Genomic DNA, 27,171 nt, shown 5'->3' on the forward strand with positions numbered 1-27,171 from the left:
CCGGAGGCGATGTCAAAAGCTCGCGAAGCTCAGTGCCGTTGAAAACACTTGTCACGAAGAAAGGTCAACTCTCCGAATCCCTTTCTTCCAGCAGCTGTTAGGGTCCCGCTAGTCCCGCAGCTGCATTTGTTGCCATTTTGGCCTGTAAAACTTTTCTGCCCTAGCAGAACGCTAACAGCGGGTGCCAAGGAAAAATTTTTACAGGAGAGAGTTGTTGAGAGTTCTTGTTGTGGCGCTGCTGGAAGATGCAGGGTAGGTGACTTCAATTGGAACAACATCATGATGTTCAACGTAAGTGGGCGAACAACGCCAGCCTGGTGAGATGATGTTTATTGCGCTATTCGGTGGTGGACTGTCGACTGTGTGCTTTGCGCAGTATGTTTTGTTGAATACATTCACGACTTTCTTCATTGTCGCCCGATCAGAGGCTGAGCTTCGAAGGCTGTGAAGCAGTACCATTACTGTGACATTTTCACAACTAAGAACCATTGCGCCGTCCGTTGTCGGAGGCACCACAAGTCCTTCTCAAGCCATGCCGCAAACCTATTTGGGTCTGTCGCATTGCTTCAGACATTGGTGAGGCTGCCATTGCGCATAAGATACCACCTGCAGGGACGTTGCCAGTACATCATCTCTGTTCCTCAATGCTCACATCAGTCAATCGACCCTTGCCAGCTACGATACGTACATTCAAGCCTACTACACGAAGAGCACGATTGATTGCCCTTGCCTTGGGTGGAAATTGTTGCTCATGATTACACCGCGCTCTCGTAGACGCCGCCTTGAGAACAGCTTGTGGACTTTGTGCTTAGATCGCACAAGGTCCTTCAGCAGACGTCCTCCAGCAGACGTCGTGGCTTTCGATGGAGAGAAGCGAGTTGAGCGAAGCATAGTAGGACTTGGATGACTTGCAGTTGGACGAATCGCATCCTCTCATCGTTTGTCCGAGCCAGAGGTGCCGGGACATCTTACAAGACTGTTGCAGCATACTTGATTTCATGGAGGGTATATGTGCTACGTGATCTGATATCATGAGAAGCACTCCAAACCCGGCATCCGGTTCATCATGTAGAGTTTTAGCTTCATGGTTGTCGTTGTAAGAAGCTTGTTATAATTGGCTAGCTGTCAACAATACCATTTTGAGCATCACGAACGTATGAACCGCCAATCACAATGGCCTCTCCCGATCGTTAACAGGATCTAGATCATGCACCGACTCAAAGAACAAGGAAACACAGCACGCGACACTCCATACCACCTGTTCGCACAAGACCTTTAAGAAACCCGCTCATGTGACCGGCTCTTCAATCAACACCAGCTAGCCTTCAAGCAAATCTCCCCATTTCTCATCCTCAAACCCCGGCATCACACAGTGAAACAAATCAGTATACACGGAAGCCTCACCACAAGCCAAGCGCATATGACGTTGTATACAAGGGCCCTCCTCCACAACATCAGCCAACGAGCTCTCACGCGGAGCAAAACTCCGTTGTCCGCTCCACATATCTCATCCGCCGAATATCTTTATCGATCGATTTCGCCTTGAACAGAGTCATTGTACAGTGATTTCTTCAACAGACACGATGTAGATAGTATTGATGATGGCTGGATCTCGTGCGACGTGCACAGAGTGATGTCATGGCGACGATGAAGATGTTGACATCATACATGTGTAGATGCGGCATCACGATGCTTTATATGTAGCCTTACAGCGTGTAAGACATGACTTTCATCCTCTTCATTCTCATAACTCTTCTGTGATCATACACAAAGATCCTACAAAGGCTTAATTGAATACCCATCTTCAAACACCTCAAACAACACAATCATCATGTCTATGAACCCCGAGTCTGCTACTCCCCAACAGGGTGAGTTCCGAAGCAAGGTCGCTCCCTCTGAGCCCCTCACAACCAAGGGCGTAAGTCAATCGTCATAGAAGTACTCTTCATGATACATCATACTCACATTTGCCAGCACAAGCCCGGAGTTCTCGTTGGCAACGACGCTGTCCCCGAGTTCCACGCCGAGCAACATCCCGCCGGCACAGCTCCCCCCGAGAATACCTTCCAGCCCAACCCCGAGACCGAAATCCCCGCCCAAGCCCCCGGTGCCTCGGGCGCCGTATCTGCCTCCGCGACTCTCGGGGGTGCCACGTCCGCTGATGTGCACACCGGTCTAGGAAAGCCTGCCGCTGGGCAGACTAGCCAGGAGCTCCACGGTCGGGAGAAGAAGGATCGTTCTGGTCTTACGGGTGTTGGTGCGAACCCCTCTGATCCTATCCATGATATGGGTGCGGACCGGGATCATCCTACGAACTATCGTGGAAAGGGTGGTGAGAACGCGGTGGATTATGCGGGTGCGGAGGATAGAGAACCTGTTAAGGCTGAGCAGGTTGCGAGTGAGCGCGCTTAAATGTCTGCTGTGCGGACGGGATGGAGCGATGTGTATTATTAGCCATGATGGCTTAATGAGTTAATGTCAATGATATGAACCAACGACATGTATCGGCCGTTCCATGTGATATGCAATGTGAGGTCAATGGACGGTAGAGGTATACTGTGGTAGGATCGGTTGAGGTTCACCCAAGACCCAACGGCAATGCGAGGAGTGATTGGCAGAATGGCAGATGTCTCGCGTTCGTATAAGCTGCATCAATGCCGGTAGATCTGCAGGACTTTGTCATCTTTAGCTCCGGCTGTAATCGGGCATGTCAGCAACACGGGTCTAACATCAGCAACCGTCGAAGAGTCCTGGGTTGTCGTGCCGCACATGGCGAAAAGGCGACACAAAGTGACTTGACCGAAGACTTGACGGACAACCATCAAGGTAATGCAGTGTACACTTGGGCATCAATAAGCGCCATTTGCTTCAAGATAGTGGCAATGGTTCACTGCAATGCAATGCAACCCATCGAGGCATAATCGTCCAGCCTTGAACCCTCAGCCCTATGCAACACAACGGTCTGCATCTTGAAGAATGCCTCGCGATGCGCCTTTTAATTATAGGATCAAGCGTTGAAACATGGATGTCGCCATGATCGTCGAAACCCCTCGATTTGGGATGAACTCAATCCTCCTCCCGGTCTCGGCAGTGCGACTTTGAACTTGACATCCCTGCTGAAGCGCCTCCAACGGTCCCTGGATCTCCCCACCCGTGAGGGGAAGTTGGACAGGAGTCGATTGGTAGGCTATTCTTGGATTATGGACGATGGGACGAAGTGCGACCGCTGTGACTGTGATGGATGCTTGAAAGGTGAGGGAAAAGTCAGTGGAAGGTCTATCTCTAATGGTTGTTGCGTGTCTGATCATTGAGCGTGGGGGTTTTATATCGAGGCATCATTTAAGGAGACATCTGAAAACGCTCTCGCTATGCTGAATATGACAGCTTGAGTGCCCAATCTAGCAATCTCCGGCTCTCCCAACACTTCTTTGGGCATTGTTTCTCCTCATTTGTCTTCGGAAGCAGCGGCAGTTATTCTTCAAATCTGGGCCGAGACCCCGTTTCCATGCTCTAGCGGATCTCAGAGGTACCCACTACCACGCGCCATCTAATGCTAATAAATCTTGTTCTTGTTCTTGTTCTTAATTCATGACGCACTACTTATTGGAAGGATTCATTTATCTAAAACATAACTATTATAGTAAGGCTGATTGCTTTTCACATGCACTGAACAACTTGCCGTAATGTAATTTATAATAATCTCAGTCAGCTTCTAAATGCCGAGAGATATCAACATCAGATCCATATCATGAGTTTTATCTTTAACCACAATAACCGCCGTATTCACGCCAATCATCTCAGATTCATCCAATCAAGGAACTCTATCCCCGCTGTAATCAGACCCCCTCCACAACCCGGCAGCTAAACCAAACCCATGCTGATCCATATACCGTCTCGCCTCGTCCGCCCAGCGATCAACGGAACCGCCGTTACATCTAATTGAGCTTCTAGATCCCGTTAGACACGTCAAAAAATGTAAGTTTAGCTATCAGTTTCAAAAGACTCAGCTAAATCATATCCTCAAAAGTCAATTCAACCTCTGATGGAGGTGACTAACAAGATAAACCTTGCTTGATCTTGCTTGGCTCTCTCCACATTCGCCTTCTCCCCTTTTCCCCTGGTTCTTTTTAATAAACCCGTTTGCTTCTTCACACGTGGGAATAATTTATATTTTCTTGGAGTTCGTCATTGTTATCATCCCACTCAATTTCGGGGTCTCGCCTCATGACAAGCGCCGCTGACGTTGAAAGATACCACCGATAGGTTCTACACTTTGGCTTAGCCAGGTACGGCACAGCACAGTATTGGATCGGTACATCAAGGCCCGTCCCCTGTAAGCTCCAAAACCGAGTACCGAGCCGTCCCCTCCCGTTCTACTTTACCAGAACGGCATCTCGTCTCTGCGCGAGCGGGCTTCTCCTCACACAAACGATCTTCCTTTTCGAGCCTTGAACCAACAAGCCGTGTTTATTCTGTCTTGGGGTTTTTGTTTGTTGGTGGAACCCCTGGTACCTGTTAATCATGGAGATCCAGTTCTCGATCCCTATCAATGGAGGGCGATCCAACAGCTCGGCGCCGTAAGCCAGAAACCCTGTCGCACACAATATGGATCCGAGCTGAGCTGACTTTCCGTCCTGTCTTTAGTTCTTCAGGTACAGACACTGAGAGATCTGCAAATGCGACGGCTTCAAGAGCTGGTACGCATCGTTTTGCACTTGAGACTAGGGCGCGACATACAAGACGAAGCTCAAGTAGAGCACGCACGGGTTGTGCTACATGTGAGTTCAGTACATGTCTTTTATGAGTCTGTTACTAATGGCTTCTTAGGCAAGTAAGTGTCATGCAGTTGGTCGTATGAACTCAATTCCTTGGGTCGCGCATGGCGTAAGAAACACACTAACATCGTGAAGAAGGCGACATGTCAAATGTGACGAGACAAAACCAGCCTGTCTCAATTGTTTAAAATGGCGAGGTTCATGCGATGGCTATGGCGACGCAGCAGCTACACCTGCTGAAAGCGCCACCGAACCTCGGCCGCGCTCAACAACCTCAAGATCAAAAGCGACATCGAACTCTGGAGCCAAGCCCCGTGCAGCGTCCAAGATTAAGGTTACTACAGGTTCAACGGCTGTTGTGAAAGCAAGACCACCGACAATCCCCGAGGAACCTCCAATCAACACCATCTGCTTCACAAGTAGTGAGCAGCGATCCTACTTCGATGAATGGTCGGCTCTTAGTGTCGGGTTCCTCAGTGGAGGACTCGGAGACTCACGATTATGGACGACTACGATGCCTCAACTTACACTACAGGAACCCTCATTGAGATATGCCGCTATGGCAGTGGGCGCATTACGCAAAGCCTCCAACGTTGAGTTTGAAGCATCCTCACCTGGAAATGAGCTAGCGGGCGACAACAAACATTACCTTAACGCAATTGTTTACTACTGCGAGGCTCTACAATTACAAGCCAAGGCCAGACCAACGAAGGAAGGGCTACGGACAGCTATGTTGGCGTCTCTGCTGTTCATCTGCTTCGAAGCGCAACGAGGAAACATGCCGGCGGCTCTCAAGCACATCACTCATGGCTTCAGCATGTTGAACGAGCTTGCAGCTTGTACCGACAAAGCTCCCAGTCTTGTCAGAATCGCCCCGGCACCTCCAGCGCTGGTTCAAGAGATCCTGGACTGCTATAAGCCCTTGGAACTCCAGTCGCGATCATTCATAGGCTCGTATAAGAAGTTCTTCTTCCCGCCGAAACCGCCCGCAGTCGCTGCCAAGCAAGCTCCTGCATCGCAGATGTCCAGTCCTCATTCTGTATCAAGTCCACCAAGTCAACCTGGTACGCCGTGGGCGAGCGCACCTTCAAGTCAGCAGAACCCAGTTGGTCTTCCGAGTCCACAGAGTCAAGCGAGTCCGCAAGCCATGTCAGACCAGCAGACGCCTCCACGAGCGCCTCCACGAGCGCCTCCGCAGAGACCCCCAGGTATTGCTCCGTTTACCAAGCACTCACCTTACTTCAGGCCGAAGCAGACGAATATCAGTGTGATTGAAGATATGCCCGCTGTTTTCAGCACGCTGGACGAAGCCCATGGATACTGGACATTACTGCAGAGGCAGCTTGTGCAATACATCCCCCTTCTGACAGCGACAACGGCACAGCTTGCTTTGACGAAAGTGAGAGATATGAAGGAACTGGAAATGAAGCTAGACAGCGTGAGGCAAAACCCACGGATCTCAAAGTTTCTGGAGGAATCCAGGCATTGGCTTCAAAGATGGTCAACATCCTTTAGTCCCCTGCTTCAGACCGCGCAGGACAATCGCCAGAACGATGAGCAGTCTTATCTGCAAGCGATCAACTTTCACATCGAGTTTCTCATCCTTTATATTTACACCGCCATGCCACGATACTCTGGCGTCGAAACAGCAAAGGACCTCACGCCACAATACCGGGAGCTAAACGCCATCGCCGAGACTTTAATCGCATCGCGTCCCAACTGTGGCTTTGCAATGGACTCAGGCTGGACATGGCCGCTCTTTGTCTCAGCATTCGGCTGTCGCGATCCAGAAGTTAAACAAGACGCAATTCGCATTCTAGGAAAATACCCCATTCGCAACGCCCTCCGTGACAGTCGTGTATTCCGCGCAATCGCTCTAAAGAACCTTGAAGTCGAAGCTATGAACGCAATGGAGGGCGATGAAGACAAGCAGTGGCTAAGACTGAGGAGGAGAGAGCTCGTCTTTGAGGATCTGGGAATGAACATTATCTTTCGGTATGCGGAGAAGAATCAGGCCACGGGCGAGTGGGAGCTCATTGAGGAAGTGGCGGCGTTTATGGTTGGGGAGGATGGGCAGTTGAATTGGCATAGACAGCCTATCTCGGAGTCGGTGTCGATCCTTTCGGGTGTTTGTTAAGGGAGTTTTGATTGGAATAGAGGAGGATTTGGATGGATAGCAAGCGTAGGAGTTTTGGCGTGCGTGCTTTTAGGCTACGGCGATGGCCAACTATGGAATCTTGCGACTTGTTTTAAGAAGTGCTGGTAATCCAATACTATCTAGATGTGTTGAGGTTGCATCTGCTGTGAACATCAAGAGACGAATGATGATACCATTCTGACAAGCTCAATTGTGTGATGCATGGTGAATTTATACTGTAAAACATTATTACTAAATTTTATCTTATATCGTAATACTAATGAGTGCAAAACGTGATTGTTGCTCTTTTATTTGACCACTATTTGTTGTTTTATACTGTTGCCAGTTTGATGGTGTCGCTCCATAGCTTGTCGACTCGTGCAATTTTCACGTGAAATCAGCAATTGACCAACAAACAGACAGCAAAACTACAGGATATGGACAGATTATAATTAAACCATCATCTAGAAGATACTAGCATCCTATATGTTTATTATTTAAAGTCATCTCTCATACTATCTGCCGTTATTATCACTATCATCCATCCCTTTCAACTGCCAAGTTTAGGGTACCTACCTCGGCGCAGATGCCGAGGTCGTCGGCCTCAGGCACGCGCCACCTCCACATTCTGAGCCAGCACCTGGACGGGAAGTGACGTGCCTGTGCCTCGGGGTTCGGCGGGCCAAAGCGAATCAACCACAAGCCCAACGCAGCTGAGCTGAGCTGGCAGCACCTCTCCCACTCATTCCATCATCATCAACTATCTCCATCAACGTTCCTATCAATACTGCCGGTAGCGCGTCATGGCTGGCGACTGATTCCAATCCCGCCAACGACCGACTTCACGCGCGCACCGCTCCTTTAATATCGCTGTTCCCCCTTGTCCGATCATCGCCGACCGACTGGAGAGAGGGAGAATATGGACCCGTCTCTGAAGCGCGACGTGCCTGCTTCGGCTGCGAATTCTACGAATTTACCATCTGCTACGACGAATAAACAACAGAAGAAACCTTCGTTCGGTCGCATTCTGTCATTACCGCCCAAATGGCTGTCTACGTATGAGGAGTTCATAACGAAGAATGCCGGTCAGGTGTCACAGATTGAGAGCGCTCTACGGAGCTTAACATATATAATTCCAGGTAAGCTTTTCTGAGACGAGTGCTCAAGTCTGGAGCTGTTTCTAACGAACCTACAGGCCGCTTCCGCGATGCCGAAATCGCATCTGAGTCAATCCACTCGGGTGTCCAACTTCTATCTCTCTACCATGACTCCCTCCTCCAAAAGGCCATCGCGCGTCTGCCGATGGCGAGCATGCCATCGGCACATGCTCGATATACACGATATTGGACTCAACGGAGTGGTGCATACCGAAGAATAGCTATGTTTTTACAAATGATCATCTATACAGAGATGCTATGGGAGATGACAGCAAAGCGACGAGGTGGCGAGAAGTCACGGTGGAAGGTAGTCGTGATCCTGGAAGCACTTAAGGCCTTCTGCCGTCTTCTACTCCTGCGCATCACCCGGTCGCGTCCACTGGTCACGCCCGTGCTGCCTGAACGTGAGCCCATCCCTGAAGATGCGGCCGCAGATGAAGAGGAAGAGATTGCGTACCGAAGTGAAAGTGAACTCATGGACGATGTTTCGGTGAACGGCTCTGCGTCAGGATCTTCGCGGGACATGAAACCCGCGCACGAGCGTGAATGGACCATGCCCCGAACAGGAATGAGCTTACCATCATTACCAGAGGGAGGAGACATCAGCTCGTATTTGTTGGGACGCGTGCTTACAGCTGACGACATCAAACCCGCGACTAAGCTCCTCAATCAACTTCAGGGAAGTGGTCAGGGTGCTGAGATACTGCAGATCTTGTCACCGCTTATCTACGCTTCAGCCATGGCCTACAACATCAGGAGAGGTGGCGACAAGAAGAACTGGACCCCTTGGTTGATCGGCTTTGCAGTCGAGTATGCTGCCCGGCAATTACGAGACCGAGGGTTACGAACTACATCCCTTGAACGGGAAGAATGGAGCAAGCGTGGTTGGGCCATGGGTTGGTGGGCGATGAGGGGCGCTGCATACGAGAACATCACCAAGGGAGTCGTCGGAGGTGTAACGAAGAGAATGCCCTCCTTCATCGGCGGTATCCTCGAGGACTACGAGTACCTCTGGGAGAATTACTACTTTAGCACGAGTGCATAAAGTGTACTACTCACTGCACTGAACTTGGTTTGGAAAGCGGACCATGTCGTCTCAAGTACATTGAAGATTATACTTCGCCGAGACATGTCGGCTGACGATCTCGGCTGCTGGGACGTTTTGGAAACTTTTTCTTCAAGTAAACATTACGGGGCATATACGATCGGCAGATGGGCAAAGGACGGCTAGCCATGCGAGCTTTGACTTTGATGAATACCCGATTTGGAATACCACTCTCGCGCCGGTGTTGCACGATTGCTCTTCAGCTCTGCCCGTGCGGTCTGGTCTTTCCCCAAAGCCCCAAGCCCAAGCCTAAGATCGAAAGTTGGAGCCCTCCTCTCCGATCCCATTCGGAGCGATCAGGCATAGTGTTTCTTTGATCGTCCCTGATCGGGTTTTGGACTGCCAACTTTGGGTGGTGCGGGTGTCTTAGATGGACGATCGCAAAGGTTCGCACGGACGAGAGCACAAACCTGACGATCAGTTACACTTTGATCATTGTACGAGTTATTTTCTCTCTCTCTGTCTTCTTTCTATAGTTTAATAAGAAAACGAAATGTAATCATCCAAGAAAAGTAACGGCGAACTAGGATCGGGACTAGAAAATCGCTGACGTTTTAGTGGAAAGGGGGTGGAGCGGGGTGTAGGTCAAGTGAAGGCAAGCGAATGGAACTCAACTCAACTCAAGCCAACTCGACTCCAGTGCGCGTGGCAGTGCTCGGCCGAGAATATGAACCCCCTGTAAATGGAACAGTACCTTACAGAGTAGGATCCGTAAGAAGGAGGGAGCAAAGACCCCGATTCCGTTCGGCTTTCTGCAGTTTTGCACGACGAAAGACCTGCAAAGAGAAAGACGGAGGTGCCGGGGTGCGGAGGAGGAGGTGGCGCACTCGGAGCCGGTGCGTTTGGAGGCTGGTTTCATATTGATTTGGAGGAGCGTGCAGTGGGCTGTTGTGTTCAACAGTCTTGTCCCTTCTGTTGTTGAGAATCTTTCAGCTGAAAAAGAGATAACAACTTCTCGAAAGAGACGGTGAACGAATTGCCGGAAATGTTATCTCGCAAAAAAACGTGGTGCTACTCGGTCCCTTGCATGTAATACATATTTGCCCTTTTATATATACCAAACGGCAGGGTTTAGACGGTATATCGCTCCTTTGGTATAGAAACGTTCTGTTCCCGAGCAAGGTTTGTCAAGGTACCATGCTTAAAAAAAAACCCTTCATCCCCTATTTCTTACCGTGCCTCTGTCTCTTTTATCTCCGGGCTATCTCAGCTGGGTAATCGTGTGCTGTGCGGTGCGTAGGTACCCGAGCCAAGGATGGTGAAACCTTTGACGTTGTGATTTTCTCTGTGAAGAGGGGGCTGAACGTGAAATGCGGGAGGACTAAAAAGCAACAATACAATTAAAAATAAATGCAGATAGACAGACGTACGGAATACACAGAGTTTATGACAAGAGAGAGTTTGGTCGACGCGGGACAGTGATAGTGTTCATGTTTAAACATAGAAACACGAACCCAAGAAATGGGCTAGAAAAGGGTCTTCAGCGACATGCTTGTTGCATATGATCTGCTTTTAATGCTGGAATACGAAGTGGGATTCGCAAATGAATCATGTTGTGGATATGTGCCTAAGGAGATTTTAGCCGTCATTGAAGAACACAAGCTAGACACAATGGCTGCATAAGTGTCTCTGATAGAGCGGAACTCAACGAGAAGTGATTTTGCAGAGGATTCTCGTGACTTTCTGCCCTTTGGTGAAATTAGAAGCACAGACCCAGCGTCTCGGCGACCATGCCTAGAACACGATAGCGTCGTTGATCGGTTCATGTGATGATGATGATGATATGTAACCTCTGGTCCCTGACTAGAACAGATATGGATAAACTTTCAAGGACCAGTAACGATGCGACCATGAAAATATAACTCTATACGCGGGTGAGCAATATCGTGAACTGTGGGTAATGAGATGTTTGCTAATCGGCACCAACAGAGCGTGTCAGGCGGGATGCAACTCTAACATCGTCATCATCAAGGTTCTCGACCTTTGGATCGTCATGGTATCTTTTGTGTCGGTCGGTCAAACTGGGCTCAACGGCGAAAGGGGGCGGGACATGGGGAGTCGTGATACGCGAAATGATGCACGTAAGAGCGAGCTTCTCGAACTTGGACAGTGCGTGACCCAAACTTTACTGCTGGTTAGCTTCTGGCTAATCTCCCAGCCAAGACAAGTTTTTGATGATTGACAGCGGAGTATTTCCTCTTGGTGCAGATAGATGCAGATGCAGACAACCGAGCTGAGGCTGTTGAGTTCGGTTGGGCTCGTTTGAGTTGGGGTTTGTTTTCGTCCTGACAAGAGCCAGGCAATTTCCACATGTGCTGCGCCAGTAAAAGCTTACCCCTGTGCTGGGACGCATTAAAGACCCTAGTCATCATGTTGCTTAAGGCCCGGGGAACTTGAATTACAGTGCTGAGAGGCACCAGTCAATTCGCCTCGCTCGGAAAAAGGGCGCAGACGAAAACGCAAACTGATTGAGGGCCCTGCCTTTGCCTGTCGTTCGTTGCGGGTGGAGAGGCCAAGACGGGAGGAGATAGGTAAGCGATGACGATGATGACAGCGGCGATCCAGGGGTTGAGAGCTAGAGTTATCCGACTCACTCATGGTAGGTATAGCAGATCCAACCACAACCTTTCTCGTCTACCCCTTGCGTTTCTCTCATGATTTGATTAGAAACCAGTCCGGGCTGATGGAAGAGGCGTCAAGGTGCGACGTTGAGTTGCAGACACGATGGTGCCATAAATCACTACAGTTCAGAAAGGCTAGCCCAGTCCAGTCGCTCAACCAACCCCGACCCCCAGCTCCAGCCTCAGCTTCAGACCCAGCCACAGGCTTGGTCATCCTGGAAGCTTTGCAATCGAGCTGTAATCCGGATGTTGAATGCTGACCGAATTGAATTATCGTTACCTGGTCATTGACGACTTGAAAGGTCTTGGCCCGGCACATGTCATGATCCATACCTGGGCTCGACAGTCGCTGTAACCCAACAGCGGAACTCTTTTCAGCGTAACAACCAACCCTTCAAAGAGACCCTCTTCTAGGTATTCTTTTCTTCTTTTCGGTCGCTACCCATGTTCATATAGAACCACGGACACGACATCATTCGAACCAAGGATGTTGCTCCTTTTCTTGTCGGGGCCTTACCCTCGGACCAATACCTGTAGTGGCTGATTGGCGGAAAACCGTTTCGAAACGCTCGACGGGCGGCGCTGACGGTTATCTTCTGTCTCATTCCAGTGCACAGTAAACTCTTCTCTGCCTGGCTAGGCTGGCCGTTTTGGATCGCAACCCTTGAATCGCTGGCTGTTGGCTTTACCCAATGTTCCTTGCCGTTGGTGTTTCAGGTGAGCATAGCTGTTACAGCGCGGGTTCCGGGTTCAAGCCAGATCAGATCAGCATTTTGCCCAGAAAGGCTGGAAGCACGTTTTGACCTGGGTGGCTAAAAGAACTGTGCCTTTACGGGACCTACGGGTAGCCAAAATTGATCTGATTGACTGAATCAATCCCCGAGATTGCCAGAAAAACGTGGTAATCCCTATCATCGTCAGCTAGCAAAACAGTTCTGATAACAAGGGACGTGCCACGGACTATACTACCTTGATCAAGGCAAACCCCGGAGCAAAGAGAAGGGATTTGGAAATAGACAGCCCAGGATCAGCAACCGGGCTCTTTAGCACAAGGACGCTTGGGCAAAGGGTGCCGCCTTATTGTATCGTTAATGGGCAATGGATCTTTCCTGTGTGGATCGTATGCCATGCTCGTGTCATGGGAAATTCGCATTCTGAACAGCTTCATTACGGCCATTACAGCCCTCTGTCAATGACAGATAGGACGCTCGCTTCTCGGTCTCCCGAACACGACCCCATGTCGATTCTTGTCGCTCTGTGCCTGCAGCCGATGCACGGGACAGGGGCAATCCTATTGGCTTGATTAGCCAAGAGACATTGCATTAAAGCGACAACGCAAACTTGAACACAAGCAAGTAGGCAGGTAATTGAATTGCTATCTTTAGAGTCAATATGTGGTGAAACACAAGGGCTTCTGTGTTTGTATGGCTATAGCACACACTGATACACCGTCACAAGATGTTTTGGCTCAGGTAGGCAGGCTGTCATGTCACAAGTGAGCTGGCGCCTTTTCTGTCGCTGGCTGTTTGACTCAAAGCTCCCGCCATCGTTCTTGGGATTGACTGCCAGGACCTGGTTCTGAACCCTGGCTCCTGTTGGCTTGGTGCTTGGCTTGGCTTCTGGTCTTGGCTAGGTCGGTTTCTGCTGCAAGACCCCCTGTCCTGGCTCCTGGGCTCGTCATTGACCCCTGGTGCCGCTTCGACCCAAACAGAACCAGGATGTGCCTGTCTCGTCGCCCATCAGGTCCCGCCTGTCGGTCGACGGCGCGGGAGGGGAGATCTCGTTGTTATGACGCTCTGCAGAGAGATCGTGATGAGTTGAGAGACGAGGCAAGATGGAGAGGGAGGGGATGGAGGAGCCAGGTGAGATCGTCGCTGTTTGCTTAGTAGAGCGGTTATCGAAACGAATCGACGGGAGCCATTCAGATGATGACAGTAGCGCTTTCCATTACTTCTACAACGGCTTCATCCACGAATAGGGACTTCGGTAGTGAATCACAGCGCGCTGTAAGGTAAGCAGGCGTACATTGGCAATGCAGTCCAGGCCAGTCAATAGGATCCTTCCTGTGCGTCACGTCACTATTCAACTGTACCTGTCGATTTTATCTATCCCTCCGACCTTACCTTATCCTTGATCTCTTTCCTCGAACCCATCCCCTGGATCATTTTCTCCTCCACATCATCCATAGCTTCTCTCACTCTATTCTCATCCTCTCCCGTCATTTTATCTACACTCTCTCACGGGGAATAAGCTCTTCTATTTTTGGGAAGCTTGTTCACACGTCACGGGTAGTGAGTGATCTTGGATTCCCGTCCTCTTCATTTCCACAAAGGAAACCATCGCGGCTCGTCATTAATCATTAATTTTTGTGAAACTCTGGCTCAAGAGCCGGACAGTACGGGACGGGGCTTGGTACAGGAAAAAAAGGAACAGGCCCCCAAAAAGACCGCAACAGCAAGGTACCCGAACCTAACCAAAGTGGTGCCCCATTTTAAACAGCAAGGGCGATTTCGGTTGGTTCAAGCTCTACTTTTCGACCCCATTTGCTCCTTTCTAGGTTCTGCCCCAGTCCCAGTCTCGTGGGTGTCTGTTCTTTTTGAGGCAGTCAGCCAGACAGTCATTGAATTGAGTGAGCGAGTGGTGCCAGAATCACAAACCGACGCCTCTGGCACGGGCTCCAAATCGGGCCCGCCCCCCTTCTTCAGTGCGACAAGCTCCTTCCAGCACCAGCGATAGCGCTCTGCTTAGCTGTCTACAGCCGCAATTACAGCAGCAGCACAGAGCTACACAGACCAATTTTGTCGCACCCCCTAAACACCACGATCAAAACACAAAAGGCACACAAAACATCAAAAGGCGATCATTAATTAGTCGGAGAAATATCCTGGCTGCACTACACGCCCCTTTCCCTTTCTGATCTCTGCCCCATCAGCATCGTTCCGTCTTCTCTCCCCCCATCAGCCATTGATCTCTCATCTACGGATACTGTGCTTGTACCGAACGGACCTGGGATCAAGACCCAGGACCCAGTGTCTAGGAAGACTCCAGCACCCCTAGTCTAGCTTCTTCCTCACTCCCACTCCTACGAGAAAGAGACTCCCTGTACCTGACTGAGCAAGCCTGTACCAACGCTTGTCGCTGTCGCCGCGGCCTGCGCCTACTCCTACACTACCCTCCCCATCCCCCATCATCTTCCATCCTTTCCCGTCGTCTCTTCACAACTCCAAGCTAACCGTCACCAACCTTTTCTTCTTTCGTTTCTCTCCTGTTTCTTTTGCTTCATATCCACTCTCGCTCAAAGGTCTTGGGACCTTAGACTCTCGCTTTTGTCCTTCGTTGTTTAATCGTTCCCGAAATCTGACGGAACCAACTCATTCGCTACCAACCCCGTATCATCAGCTCATCATCCATCGACTTCAACCACATTCGCTTCAACAACCGCGTTATATCCAACCCAAATTCTAAAACCAGCTGACGAAACTCGAATATCATCGTATTGCTCATCCTGATTCACGTCGAAATTTCCGATTTTCCCTCCATGTGAGCGGAGCCCATGGACCCGAGACAGAACCAGAATCAGCGACAGACCTCAAGTCAGACCAGCAGCCCCCAACAATATTTCGATTTCCAACAGCACAGCATGTCGCAGCAACCGAGTCCTTCGCCCCAGCAGTCTCACGACGCGAACCCTCAGGATGTCCTCGCCGAGGCCCGTAAGAACCTCCAGGTCCTGATTGACTCAGGCATGTCCAAGGAGCTTCTACATCAGCTGGTCGACGGTGGCCATGGCCTCAGCTTGAACCTCAGCGCGATGACAGCCATGCAAGCCATGCCTACGATTCCTTCTCAACCTCAGCAGACTCCTTTTAGCCAGCAACCTCCCAACCCGAGTCAAACGGCCCCTACTGCGTCGCTCGCTCCTCCACCACCGATGCGATGCCCTCCTCCGCCTCCTGTTGCCTCCAATGGCCCTAGTATCCAGACCGTGACGACGACTCCGAATAGCATTTCATCCACTGCCACGACCCCTTCAGCTGAGATCAAGCACGAAATCATTTCCGAGGACATGAACTGTACGTGAAGCTTGCCCAACAATGAAGCCTTGGCCCCTGGAAGTTTGCTAACATTGATGCTAATAAAGTTCCCAACCCAGCCATGTTTCTTCCCCCGCAAGCTGCATTCAGCCATCGCCCTCGCATCTCCGTTTCCTCGACGAGTTCTGGTTCTTCTGGGCATGCTTCCATCTGGTCGACCAATTCGGGACAGTCTTCGATGTCTTGGCAGTCCGCTTCTACTTGCAACCGATCGCAGGCGCCGCTCCCTATTCCTCCTTCCAGCTCTTTGAACGGACTCGGTCCCATGAGTGCCCCGGTCGGCACAGCTGGTAAGACCAACATTTATTGGTGCACCTCGTGTGAGACCAGCTTCAAGCGCAAGTATGACTGGAAGCGCCACGAGGATGAGTTTCACGAGCGCTGGCGCAAGTATCCTTGTCCCGAGCCTGGATGTAACCGCAGCTTCTGGGGATCCAACTCGTTCAACCAGCATCACAAGCAGTGTCACGGATGCAAGACTTGCCCTCACGCCGAGAAGGTGGTCAAGTTCCTCCGAAAGCGCAAGTACTGGGCTTGCGGCTTCTGCTCTGCCCTTCACCCTGCCCGCGAGCGCCACGTCGAACACGTTGCTCGACACTTCGAGTCGGGTATGACAAAGGGTGACTGGATGCATTCTCGTGTTGTATACGGTCTCCTCCACCAGCCTCTGATCCACGAGGCTTGGGATGCATTGGTTGTGAGCAAGCAGGCCGAGTACAATGGCCGACGACCCCAGTTCAGTTGGCACCCAAGCAAGACTGGCCGTGCCCAAGGTTTCCTCGAGAACGAGAACCCCGGCCAACTCCAGGATCTGCTCGAGTTCTTCTCCGGGGATGAAGGTGAAGCTCAGTGGATTGTCAGCGTTGCGTACGACCTGGCCGATATTGTTCTTACCTCAGCACCAATCCCCTCTCCGCAGTACTCACATGCCAGTCTTGGACCCCAGGGCTTTACACACGACCCTCGAATGTCGTTTATGCCACTGCCTACCCAGGGCCACGGAGGGCATCAGTCTCTGATGCCTTCACCTGATCCTCAACAGACCCAATTCAACACGCCGTTCCGAAACACGATAATGGTGCCTTCTCAACAATTCCCCTCACCCTCGAGACCGTCCCCAGACTCTTCGTCCCACTCACCAATGGGACCTTCAACATCGCCGTTGATGCCGCCACCAGCGCCTTCTCCGCTCGAGAAGCGTGAGCTACCACCACCCCCTCACTCGCAGGGCCACGACGCTGGTGAGTCAATGATGGACTTTGAGTACTCGCCAGCACCGCCTGTTTTGTTTGACGACTGGGAGAGTCTCACAGGCTCTGTTGTCGAGCAGCCCGGCCAACAGCATGACGGTGCTACAGGTGGCTGGGGCATGGTGCAATATTTCAATGACCCTCGCGTCACCTCATGAGCTTAAGCTAGCCACACACACACACACACAACACATTCTTTGACTTTTGGACATTACTGAGCCATCTGGTTTGCTTGCCCAGTTTTGGGTTCCCCACGTTTTCCTTGAATCGAATCAACAACAACCTTTGCGGACCTCCTGGTGTTCCTGCAAGCATTTTCCTTTTTTGTTTTTCCTTAGTAGATAATGATAATACCCCTTCATCGAGACGACAGGTGAGGGCATCTGGGTTGTTTTTTTATCTTGTCACGGCAGGCTGAAAGAAATGTATTGGGCTTCTCATGTCCTGGTCCTGGATCAAAAAGGTGGAGTTGGGTGATGCAGCTGTCCTGTCGTCCTTTGTTTCCTTTTATGTCATTGATGGATGAGAATACATGGGAGTAACTTGGGTTGGTGGATTGAATAGGGACAAAAACCGGTGGTTGAGTGAGTTAGTGAGTGAGGATGTGTACTGGCATTGAAGTTGGTGCGCATTTACAGCGACGCTGAATAGCCATATGCTGTAAGATAGGATAGGAAGAGAAAGAAGCAAGAAAGGAATAGAGAACCCGGAAGGGACGGATTTGAATGAATGAGTGCGTCAGAGGCTGAAATATATGGGATTGATTTGAGGAATGTAGGGGAAATGAGGTGGTGCCTGAGACAATTGGGCTGGCATGTACCTTGTGCAGGGCTTTGGCTAGGGAGATGTATGTCTTGGATCTATTTGGGTGCATGTAGATATAGTCACGAGTTACGATGCGTTGAGCTGTAATACACATTGAGTTTTACTTTGATCTTGAAGCTACAGACCGACCATGATGAGATGGCTGAGTTGGTGGGGAGTCGTAAAGTCATCGCCAGACAAGACTCTTCTGCGGCGTACGCGTGAATGATGAAGTCATCATATGAATGCTTTGGCCTGAACAGAACATGTAAGATACGCAGGTGAAGAAAATGGGCTTGTTTGTTCTTACATCGTAGCTGTGCGCCTTTGTTCATTCACTTGGTGTACATGGGTGAAGACAGTGGTGACAGTCTCATGTACACCATGGAAGTCCCTTATTGTTCCAGCAATGTCGACTTTTCATGAGTACCTATATAGCCAAGATGATCTTACCTGGCATCATCTCATTTTCCCTCCTCATCGTCAACAGCTTTGAGAATGCTCACAGCAGAGGATATCACAGCCAAGGTAGTCTTCATCCTCACTAACAAACCAACACAACCAAAAACCAGGACCCTTCGCCCATCATGCCTAGACATAGCAAGCGCCCAACCCGCAAAGTCGGCTTTCTCGACGCTCTAGGCCAATGGACAATGGGTCCCTCTCGCCGTCGCAGCTCCCGTTGCCGTCGTCACCCACGCAGCACATCCGCAACCCGCGAAGCTCGTCTCGCAAACGCACCTCCAGATCTTAACCTCACAGCCCGTCAATGGCGCCACTACGCTGACGTCCCTCCTGAGCCACAAGATGAGTGCGACTGCAGTGACTGCGGTGAGGAGTATTCTGACGAGGAGCAGAAGCCTCTTGTGAGTGCTGAACCGGCGCAGAGGATCTGTTCCAAGTGGTCGCATTCTGAGGGGTCGGCGTTCACGCGTGAACCGACGGCTGTTCATAGAGATTCCGGGCTGAATCGGATTCTGGGGAGGGTTGAGGCGGAGACGGCGGAGGAGCAGAGGCTTAGACATCGGGTGAGTTATGATGCTGATAATGATGCGCTCTTTGCGAATATTCCTCGTCGGGACCAGAGGAGCGCAGGTGAGATTATAGTCCACCGTCATCGTCTCGGCGACGGAGAGGATTATCTTGCAGTTGAGACCTTTGGGCACGGTGGTTCAAGCCATCGCGATACAGATGTTCAATCAGTACGCTCATCGCAGTTCTTTCTCAGCCCTCGTGAAGCACCCCCCGTACCTCAGGATGCCTGGCCTCGATCGCTTCAGCACGTCCCCGAGAGCTCGCAGACTAGAATTCAGTCTTGGAGGGATTGCGTCAAGGATGGGCCGGAGCCGGAGCCTTCGGTGTTTGGGGGCAGTAATGCTCCGACGGTTTGGCCGGGGAGTGGTGAGACGGTTGTGCCGGATGATACCCTCACGGAGGTTGCTGTACGGAGCAGTCGGAGATCTTCAAGGAGGGGATTAAAGGGTGGTGGGAGTAGACGACATTCGGGGAGGAAGTGAGTGGCTGAGAGAGGGAGTGATGAGTGAGTGAAGCTGGCCTTTACTGTAGAGTCTTGGGAGATTGATTGGAGTTAAGGTAAGTCTTTTGGTGTAAGCCAGAGAGAGAGAGATGGTAAGTATTGATAGCTACGTCTCAGTGAGAGACCTAGACTGAGCCTTGAGTGGTAAGTACAATAATGAATTCCCTTTGTCTGTAATGTTTGTCTGATACTGATGCTGAGTGATGTGATTGTAGTAGTAATTGTAAGTGGATGACCTCAGCTGATGAGGAATTGACATGGCAGACTGATAGACTTGAATGTCAATACTGCTGGCGCTCTATTGTCACAGGTAGAGATATCAATTGATTGGCAAGTATATGTCATGTGCTGAACTAATTGAGAACAATGAATGAAATATTAAAGGTTGACTTACACCAACACCTCGAGACCCATGCCCCTTGCCTCGGCTCCACGATGTACCGCATATCACTAAGACACATCGGGCCATCTCCATCTCCAGCTCCAGCTCCAATTAAACGCGACGCGCGAAGGGAGCTTCAAACTTAGTAAACTTGGACCTTTATACATCACGCCCCGCAGTTGCAACGGCACCGCAACCTTGCCAACTGCTCTCTATACCTATTATATCTCGGCTTCAATACCTTGAGCTTCTTCTCTGGCCTCTCGCGACTGCTAACGAAGCTTCAAAGACGATTTGGCGATCCTGCGCACGGCTACAGACCCTTTGCGACACTTTCCAATGCGATTGGGGATTGGATCCTTTGTTCAAAGAGTGCTCCATGAATTGATGCTTTAGACTTTTGCTAGGTGGATATATTATACAGGTAAGCCCTCATCACGCCTCTGAATCATTTGCGCCAGAGTTGTCCTGAGGTCTCCCTCCATCAACCTCCCAATTACACCCAGCTAACCTCCCCAGTGCCCATCATGAACACCCTAGACGACGATCGCTTGTCCGCCAGCTCAGCTGACTCAGACAATGACAACGACAACGACAACGATAATGACAATGATAACGACCGCAACGACGTCGACGAGACAATGGAGGACGCTGACGACAACGGCGATCAAGATCAAGACGCAGAAGGCGACGACGATGACAATAACGACGACGAAGACGACGACGAGAATGCCGACGCAGACGCTGATGCTGACGGTGAAGGCGAAGAGTCTCAACCGCCTGCGGCAGACTCAAACGATCAGACGGGTACCCAGATAAAATCTGAACCCGATGATTCGCAATCGCAGCCCAGGAAATCTGCTACACCCGCTCCGAGTCTCGACAGGCGGTGGCCGCAGCCGTCGCCCGAGTACATCAGCGCTGCGTCTTACGATATCGTGCCGACCATGGCGGCGCCGCAATCGACGAGTGTCAATGCGATGGCTATCACTCCGGATTTGAGGTACTGGATCACGGGAGGTTCGGATGGGTACATTCGTAAATATGACGGTCCTAATACCATCAATGGGAAGTTGGCTTTGACGGTTGCGCAGAGACATCCGTTTGTGGATAGCGTTACCAAGGCTGGGATACTCATGTCGTACTGGGAGAATGAGGAGCCGCCGCCTCCGGGACGGGGAGACCAGGAGCATATCCTCTCGCCTGTTTACTCTCTTGCGGTTCAATCGCAGGCTCTTTGGTTACTGTCTGGTCTTGAGTCAGGCGGTATCAACCTCCAGAGTGTTCGGCACGACGAGGGCAAGCGAATCCACTGTCTGCAGCAGCACACGAACGCTGTATCTGTCTTGACAATGGCACAGGACGAAAAGAGCGTTCTCAGCGGTGGATGGGACAAGAACATCTTTGATTGGGATCTCAACACTGGTCAAACGATCAGAAGCTTCGATGGAAATGCAGGTCAAATCTCAGCTCTAGAACTCCGTCCCGCAAGCGGCGCTCCCATCCCAGAAGACGACGATGAACCACCGCCTCCTACAACAATGACCACAAACAACGCGGCGCCTATAGCGAATGGGAATTTTACAGACGCACTCACCAACGATGGAGTCGACGATATGACCGCTGAGTTCAACGCCAATCCCAGCAATGGCGATGGTGATGGTGCAGCTTCGCCTGCGCACGACAGTCTCTTTGGAGGAAGTGACGCGGGTAGTTTATTCGGTGAGACAAAGGAGGATCAACCCTTTGGCAACGACGACGACGAGTTCGCTGCCGTGATGCCGGGCCATGGTCACGATAGCGCTATGGACCATTCAGCAGACATGGCCGCTCTCGATGCAGGAAAGGACCCAGAACCCGAACCCGAACCTGAGCCTGTACCTGAACCAGTCGTTGAACCGCCCCCGCCTGAACCATCGCAGGATGCAAGCGACGCAATGGACGTAGATCTCGTACCAGCTCCGACACAAGCTACAGAACCATCCCAAGACGCACTCCCCAAGTCCGAGCCAACATCCCCCTCGTTACTCCTCACATCACACACCTCTACAAACCACGATCCAACACAAACATCAAACACAACATTCCTCTCCGCCGCGATGGACGGAACATTGAGGATCTGGGATCGACGCCAGCCCGACCCCGTAGCGCGCATCGGCACGAGGAACGGTGTCCCCCCGTGGTGCATGGGCGCGTGCTGGAGTCCCTCCGGCAACAACATCTACGCGGGCCGTCGCAACGGGACGGTGGAGGAGTATAATATTCACAAGGCCAAGAGGAACTGGGAACCTCATAGGACGCTCAAGTTTCCCGGGGGCAGCGGAGCAGTCAGTGCCGTGAGACCCATGATAAACGGCCGCCATCTCGTCTGGTAAAGTCCCTCCCCATTCCCTCTTATCAGTCTATACTAACAGTGTCCAGTGCCTCCCACGATATCATGCGCCTTTACGATCTTCGTGAATCGCCCTTGAAGCACTCCAGCGTTCCCTTCCTCATCATTCCCGGTCCTCCCCGTGCAGGCGTCATCTCCAGTCTCTACATCGACCCGACAAGCCGCTACATGCTGAGCGCTGCAGGCACAAGAGGCTGGGAGGGTACCAGCACAGAAGTCCTCATCGGTTATGAGATAAATGCTACCAATGGATAAATAGGAGAGCCCTGGGTTCGTCTCAACCGAAACTGACTCTCCAACTCTGTGACCTGGTCGTCGTGCTTTATATATGCTGGAGTTGGTCATGGCGAGCTTAACTTGTAGTTGGATTTTCCTGCCTCTAGCAATTAGACAAAATTCCATTCTTATTCCTAAATTCCTCGACTTCTCGAGTCACTCAATCAGCAGCAGTCAGAGTTTAATACAATACTCGTACAATTTCTACACCAATTACTACATAATTTACAAGTACTATCGTAAGTGATTCATTCAATCACTCCGGCCGTCCCCCAACCCTCCCGATTGATAGCAACATCCTCATTTCCGCGATTGACAGGATGTGTAATTACTCAAACCATTTCCGCCCACAACATACCAGTCATGAACCTGATGAACTGACACCGGTCATGTTACAAAGAACATACAATTAATATGTGCTGTAACCATGGTATGAGTACGACCTGGTGTGTAGAACATTCAGGCAGTTCAATCGAAGCTGATCAAGTCCTCCTCGTCATCTTCGGCCTTGTCATCCTCGACCCCATCATCCACTGACGACTCAAGTCCAATCTCAGTGCCCGATTTAGCAGAATTCTCCTGGCCGGCCTTGGCCTCTTTGCAAGTTGAGTACTTCATTGACCAATGTGCTTCAACTGTCTCTTCATACTGCCGATTAAGGTTCTCGGATGTTCTTGTGCGGTGCCAGGTCTCGCTGATGTGGATTGATGCTGGGCTCTTCTGACGTCTCTTGGCTTTCGCGTCCTCCAGGAGTTCTTTATCCTTTTTAGCCAGCTTTTCAGGGCTCCAGTTCTTGCGGCGAGAACTTTCCTTTGAGGCATCCGTGAAGCTCTCCAGGAAGGTAGTTGTCGTTACGGCATTCTTCGCAGTTTGGGTTTGCTGGATCGTTTCCGCATAGTATCCTCCCTCCATTATCTGTTCACTGGTTGGCTCTAAGCAATGTTTTCGAGTTTGCGCCATGTGAGCTGAAGTCTGGACCTTGGAACTTGGAGCGTCAAAGGTCGAGGGCGGCTGGGCTTCAAACCGGCGAGTTGGAGACGTCTCATGGCTGGGTCCTTTCAAAATTGTTCGATTTCTTCGTGACTGAGGGCGATAGTTAGGCCTTCCTGAGTTATTGTTGGAGTTCCGGCCTCCTCTACCCGCTATAACTCCGTTACTGGCCCCGAAACCTGTGTTACGTGGTCTATGAGGTGCTTTGGGAGCTCGAGCAGGCACTGGAGAAGTTCTGACAGCCAACTTCATCTTTGGAGGCTCATCGCATCGTGAGGGGCACTCGCAAGATTGCCAACAAAGCGATTCGCAATTGTGGCCACACTTCAAGACCTCTTCGCACTTCTCCAAGCATTTGACCTCGCTCTGGTCGAACTTGTGACAGGTGAGCTGACATGGATGGCCCTTTGCACACGTGTACTCGCAACTTTTGTCGCAACCACCTCCAGGGATGTGTTTCCAACCATTGGCATTCTTTATGTTCGTTCGTTGCCCATGGTTATGGCAAGTGACTGGCAGGCAATTGTCGATACTCTGGCGGCCTTCAAATACATCAACCACTTTTCTCCATGTACTGTATGCCTCTGTATTCTCTTCTCGCACGAGTGTTTGGGAGTTGCCGAAGATATACATTCCGCATCTCGCTCGGCTGGTGGCCACGACTGCCCGATTCTCATTCCCAGTAAAGCCTGGGCGGGCGGTTCGAACTAGCGATAGCAGAATGACATCGTTCTCTTCGCCCTGGAAACTATCGACAGTCCTTACGGACCACTTCTTCAAGGGATTCTTGAGTTCCAGAAATAGATCCCGACGAAGCTTCTCAGTGATGAGGGTAACCTGCCCCTTGTAGAAAGTCAAAACAGTGATTCGCTCTGGGTCCACGCCGTTCTGAACAAGATATCGCACGAAGCCGACTATCATGTCTGCTTCATCTGGATTCGAGAATGAAAAGTCGTTGGCATTCTGCATCTCCTGCCCCTCGTGATCAAACCACCAAAGGCTCTTCCCGCCCATGCCTGGTATAGGAGGTCGGTTGTCTGGTTCGTAGACGGAACAATGATCGGTGAGCTTGGGATAGAACGCGTTGACCACTTCGCGGATTGCAGGGACCATACGACGCTGGACTCGGAGCATACTATATGGCAAGTTGAGCTTGACTAGGCGCTCAAACAGAGAGACATGCATATTGTAGGGCTCACAGCCGAGTTCTCGCACATCTACAGATGGCACCAGCTGCTGGTGATCGCCGACAAGTACGACCTGGTCCAGACTGGGATAGAGAGCGGAACTGATGTTGGCTTCTCGAGTTTCGGCCGCTTCCTCGATCATCAGTATGTGGGGCTTCAATGCTGAGATCATACCTCGATACTTGGACAGTCCGGTGGTTGTACAACCCACGATCTCAATATGTTCATCCTTGATGACCTTGACGTCGTTCTCCCATCGGCTGACTTTGATATCATCACAGGCTTCCTGGTACTCTTTGAGAAGCTGAGGGAACTTTTGAGCTCGTGCGCGGATAAGTTCTTCTCGTAGGAGGCGATAGACCATGCCGCGATGTTGAGGAATGATCTTATACAGGTCTTGGTGCTGTTTCAACATCCTCCGGGCTCGGTGGGCCCAGGCGGCTTGTTTGGAGAGTGCGCCTGGAAGGGCACCGGTGACATTGAACTTCATGGGAAAGAAGTCACCATGGAGTCTCTCCTTCTGATTCTCTTGCTGCGTTTCGTCAATGGCATCCTCCTTTGCAGGATCTTCAGCCTGATTCTGAGGAGGGCGATATTTATAAGTGGTGTCTGTCTCGATAAAGTCCTGGAGCCAGTGCGCAATGCGAGACTCGATCTCAGTTCCGTCATCACGACTGACCAAAGCAGCAGATTCCCACTCGTCATCGTCCAACGACTCGTACTGAGCATCCGATAGGAGTCCTTCTCGAAGAAACTCTTCAGCTGGGATTAGAAATGCAGGGAAGCATTCCGACAACAACTTCTCAATTCTGCCGAGAACCTTTTTTCGAGCGGTCTCACCCCCGATACCACCTCGAGGGCGCTGTGAGTTGGCTTTGAGATTGTACAAAGAACGCTCTTCTATCGCCTCGTCTTCTGTACGCCCACCAAGACGCACAATAACGGCTTCAAAAACTGAGAGTCGGTCTAGAAGCTGATCAAGAGCGTGGTTGGTTTGAGCAGCAACTACAATAGGTGGGATATATTCGGTTCCTTTTTGTCGAGATTTGAGAGTCTGAATATAGCTTTCAAGGGCTACAACTGATGTAAATGTCTTGCCAGTGCCAGGAGGACCTTGGACGACAGCCATCTCTTTGTGGGTCATGCGTTCGAAAGCCTCCCTTTGAGAAGGGTCAAGGTGTTCAGCTCTTCCAGGAATACTAGGAGTTTGCCCTGGAGTATCTGCAAGATAAGCGGCCATGTGTTCTGTGTTCGACTCATAAATGATGTATTTGTCAAACTTGGAACTGAGGAATGTTAGTTTGAGAATTGAGAATACACTGGGAAACACTTACTTAAACTTTGCGGCGTGTTGCAGCCCAACCATCGCGTGACGAACAGTCTCAAAATAACCTCCTTTGGCTTCAAGCATCACCATCTCAACGGAAGGATCAAAGACGGCAGTGTTGCAGTCGGACCAGAAGATCTCGATCCGGGGTGGAGTGTTTACATCTTCGTTGTTCTCAGGGTCGGGTTCAAGACCACCCACAATGTATCGTGCTGCAACAACTGCAACATAGCATTGGGTGTTGAAGTTATCATCCCGGGGAGACAGCGCAATAAGGGTACCAGCAGTGAGCCGGTTCGACTGTCTCCACTCAACTTTGGTGGATGAGCGCTCCGTTGAGAAGGATATGCGACAGGCAGGTCCAGACCTGGCAAGCAAGTAGCCTTGAACGTGTACCTTGAAGCTGTTAGTAGAAGACTTGAGGAAGGAGAAAATGTGACTGACTTGTGTATAGATGTAGAAGTTGCCTCTGTTCTCCTCCATCATCCTAGGCTTGTTCCTGAAGCAGTTGATAGCTTGCCGAAGAAGCTCAGTACCCTCGAAACGATTCGTGAGATACTGGAATTCAAGGTAGGCATTCTTGGCATCATGCTCAGATATATCCTTGTTCGCTGGTGGATGAGGCAATGGGGCAGGATCGATGGACATCAGTTCGCTCGAGTGAGGGAACTCTGGAGCCATGTGCCAAGGGACGCTGCCAGTCTTTGGCAGATCGTTCTTGTGCTTGACATGCTGAGTAATGATCTCCAAAGGAGTCTGGTCTCCTGGGATCTTGGACACATTAGTATGCGAGGAGAAGAGATATCGTTGTTGCACTCACCTGGTGGTATTGGTCCCCCATCTTGCAAGATGAAGATGGTCTTGCTCGATGAACTCGTTGTCAAGGAGAAACACCAACAACTGGCGTTGAAAGCAAGAATGAGAACAGCATCAAAGAGATGAGAGATGGGTAAAAAGGCTTGTTATGCGATCAAGAAGCTCTGAGAGCTTGGTGATAGAAGAGATGTGAGCAGTGTGTGTTATGATGAGAATGGTTGACGACGGAAAGGATGAGTACGGTTGAAGAAGAGAGAGATGCAAAGGAAGACTCCGAGCACAAGAGAAGGAAGAAGAAGAAGAAGAAGAAGAAGAAGAAGA

At 50.8% G+C, this 27,171-nt stretch overlaps 9 protein-coding genes across 10 annotated transcripts; 5 read left to right on the forward strand and 4 right to left on the reverse strand.

Annotated features, from left to right (window-relative positions):
• The first annotated feature begins 1,293 nt into the window (after nt 1–1,293).
• Nucleotides 1,294–3,170, forward strand: FOIG_12600 (uncharacterized protein). The gene is made up of 2 exons (XM_031213516.1): nt 1,294–1,918; nt 1,975–3,170. The coding sequence occupies exons 1-2, from the start codon at nt 1,832–1,834 to the stop codon at nt 2,410–2,412; spliced, it is 525 nt and encodes a 174-aa protein (XP_031056847.1). The 5' UTR covers nt 1,294–1,831; the 3' UTR covers nt 2,413–3,170.
• Nucleotides 1,681–3,356, reverse strand: FOIG_12601 (uncharacterized protein). The gene is made up of 2 exons (XM_031213517.1): nt 1,966–3,356; nt 1,681–1,895 (listed from the first exon to the last, which is right to left on the reverse strand). The coding sequence occupies exon 1, from the start codon at nt 3,306–3,308 to the stop codon at nt 3,000–3,002; it is 309 nt and encodes a 102-aa protein (XP_031056848.1). The 5' UTR covers nt 3,309–3,356; the 3' UTR covers nt 1,681–1,895; nt 1,966–2,999.
• Nucleotides 3,357–4,521: 1,165 nt separating this feature from the next.
• On the forward strand, nt 4,522–6,912 carry FOIG_12602 (uncharacterized protein; the record flags this gene model as incomplete). The annotated part of the gene is made up of 4 exons (XM_031213518.1): nt 4,522–4,577; nt 4,645–4,778; nt 4,828–4,831; nt 4,914–6,912. The coding sequence occupies 4 exons, from the start codon at nt 4,522–4,524 to the stop codon at nt 6,910–6,912; spliced, it is 2,193 nt and encodes a 730-aa protein (XP_031056849.1).
• A 496-nt stretch (nt 6,913–7,408) lies between these two features.
• On the forward strand, nt 7,409–10,696 carry FOIG_12603 (uncharacterized protein). Its single transcript, XM_031213519.1, has 2 exons — nt 7,409–8,051; nt 8,108–10,696. Exons 1-2 carry the CDS (start codon nt 7,832–7,834, stop codon nt 9,112–9,114), a joined length of 1,227 nt encoding a protein of 408 aa, XP_031056850.1. The 5' UTR covers nt 7,409–7,831; the 3' UTR covers nt 9,115–10,696.
• Nucleotides 10,697–11,086: 390 nt separating this feature from the next.
• FOIG_12604 (uncharacterized protein) lies at nt 11,087–14,017 on the reverse strand (the record flags this gene model as incomplete). The annotated part of the gene is made up of 4 exons (XM_031213520.1): nt 11,087–11,297; nt 12,638–12,703; nt 13,237–13,424; nt 13,919–14,017. 4 exons carry the CDS (start codon nt 14,015–14,017, stop codon nt 11,087–11,089), a joined length of 564 nt encoding a protein of 187 aa, XP_031056851.1.
• Nucleotides 13,236–18,081, forward strand: FOIG_12605 (uncharacterized protein). 2 transcript variants are annotated; one of them, XM_031213522.1, is made up of 2 exons: nt 13,236–15,868; nt 15,949–18,081. In XM_031213522.1, the coding sequence occupies exons 1-2, from the start codon at nt 15,349–15,351 to the stop codon at nt 17,295–17,297; spliced, it is 1,869 nt and encodes a 622-aa protein (XP_031056853.1). In that variant the 5' UTR covers nt 13,236–15,348; the 3' UTR covers nt 17,298–18,081. The 2 variants fall into 2 exon arrangements, with proteins under 2 accessions (XP_031056853.1, XP_031056852.1); XM_031213521.1 differs by having other exon boundaries at nt 15,937–18,080.
• FOIG_12606 (uncharacterized protein) lies at nt 18,040–19,557 on the reverse strand. Its single transcript, XM_031213523.1, has 2 exons — nt 18,254–19,557; nt 18,040–18,198 (listed from the first exon to the last, which is right to left on the reverse strand). The coding sequence occupies exon 1, from the start codon at nt 19,059–19,061 to the stop codon at nt 18,582–18,584; it is 480 nt and encodes a 159-aa protein (XP_031056854.1). The 5' UTR covers nt 19,062–19,557; the 3' UTR covers nt 18,040–18,198; nt 18,254–18,581.
• Nucleotides 19,558–19,949: 392 nt separating this feature from the next.
• On the forward strand, nt 19,950–22,762 carry FOIG_12607 (transcriptional activator SPT8). The gene is made up of 3 exons (XM_031213524.1): nt 19,950–20,286; nt 20,382–22,233; nt 22,284–22,762. The coding sequence occupies exons 2-3, from the start codon at nt 20,390–20,392 to the stop codon at nt 22,507–22,509; spliced, it is 2,070 nt and encodes a 689-aa protein (XP_031056855.1). The 5' UTR covers nt 19,950–20,286; nt 20,382–20,389; the 3' UTR covers nt 22,510–22,762.
• A 236-nt stretch (nt 22,763–22,998) lies between these two features.
• FOIG_12608 (uncharacterized protein) lies at nt 22,999–26,875 on the reverse strand (the record flags this gene model as incomplete). The annotated part of the gene is made up of 4 exons (XM_031213525.1): nt 22,999–25,993; nt 26,042–26,430; nt 26,479–26,805; nt 26,855–26,875. 4 exons carry the CDS (start codon nt 26,873–26,875, stop codon nt 22,999–23,001), a joined length of 3,732 nt encoding a protein of 1,243 aa, XP_031056856.1.
• Nucleotides 26,876–27,171: the final 296 nt, after the last annotated feature.

The sequence above is a fragment of the Fusarium odoratissimum genome, assembly GCF_000260195.1.
Source record: "Fusarium odoratissimum NRRL 54006 unplaced genomic scaffold supercont1.27, whole genome shotgun sequence".
Classification (NCBI taxonomy): Eukaryota; Fungi; Ascomycota; class Sordariomycetes; order Hypocreales; family Nectriaceae; genus Fusarium; species Fusarium odoratissimum.

Excerpts from the sequence above, each read along its gene's own strand:
- FOIG_12600 (XM_031213516.1), top strand. The coding sequence starts at position 1,832 with ATGTCTATGAACCCCGAGTCTGCTACTCCCCAACAGGGTGAGTTCCGA. Across the intron at positions 1,919-1,974 it reads AGCCCCTCACAACCAAGGGC|CACAAGCCCGGAGTTCTCGT; the intron begins GTAAGTCAATCG and ends CACATTTGCCAG.
- FOIG_12601 (XM_031213517.1), bottom strand. The coding sequence starts at position 3,308 with ATGATCAGACACGCAACAACCATTAGAGATAGACCTTCCACTGACTTT.
- FOIG_12603 (XM_031213519.1), top strand. The coding sequence starts at position 7,832 with ATGGACCCGTCTCTGAAGCGCGACGTGCCTGCTTCGGCTGCGAATTCT. Across the intron at positions 8,052-8,107 it reads CTTAACATATATAATTCCAG|GCCGCTTCCGCGATGCCGAA; the intron begins GTAAGCTTTTCT and ends ACGAACCTACAG.
- FOIG_12605 (XM_031213521.1), top strand. The coding sequence starts at position 15,349 with ATGGACCCGAGACAGAACCAGAATCAGCGACAGACCTCAAGTCAGACC. Across the intron at positions 15,869-15,936 it reads CATTTCCGAGGACATGAACT|TTCCCAACCCAGCCATGTTT; the intron begins GTACGTGAAGCT and ends ATGCTAATAAAG.
- FOIG_12606 (XM_031213523.1), bottom strand. The coding sequence starts at position 19,061 with ATGACGGTGGACTATAATCTCACCTGCGCTCCTCTGGTCCCGACGAGG.
- FOIG_12607 (XM_031213524.1), top strand. The coding sequence starts at position 20,390 with ATGAACACCCTAGACGACGATCGCTTGTCCGCCAGCTCAGCTGACTCA. Across the intron at positions 22,234-22,283 it reads AACGGCCGCCATCTCGTCTG|TGCCTCCCACGATATCATGC; the intron begins GTAAAGTCCCTC and ends AACAGTGTCCAG.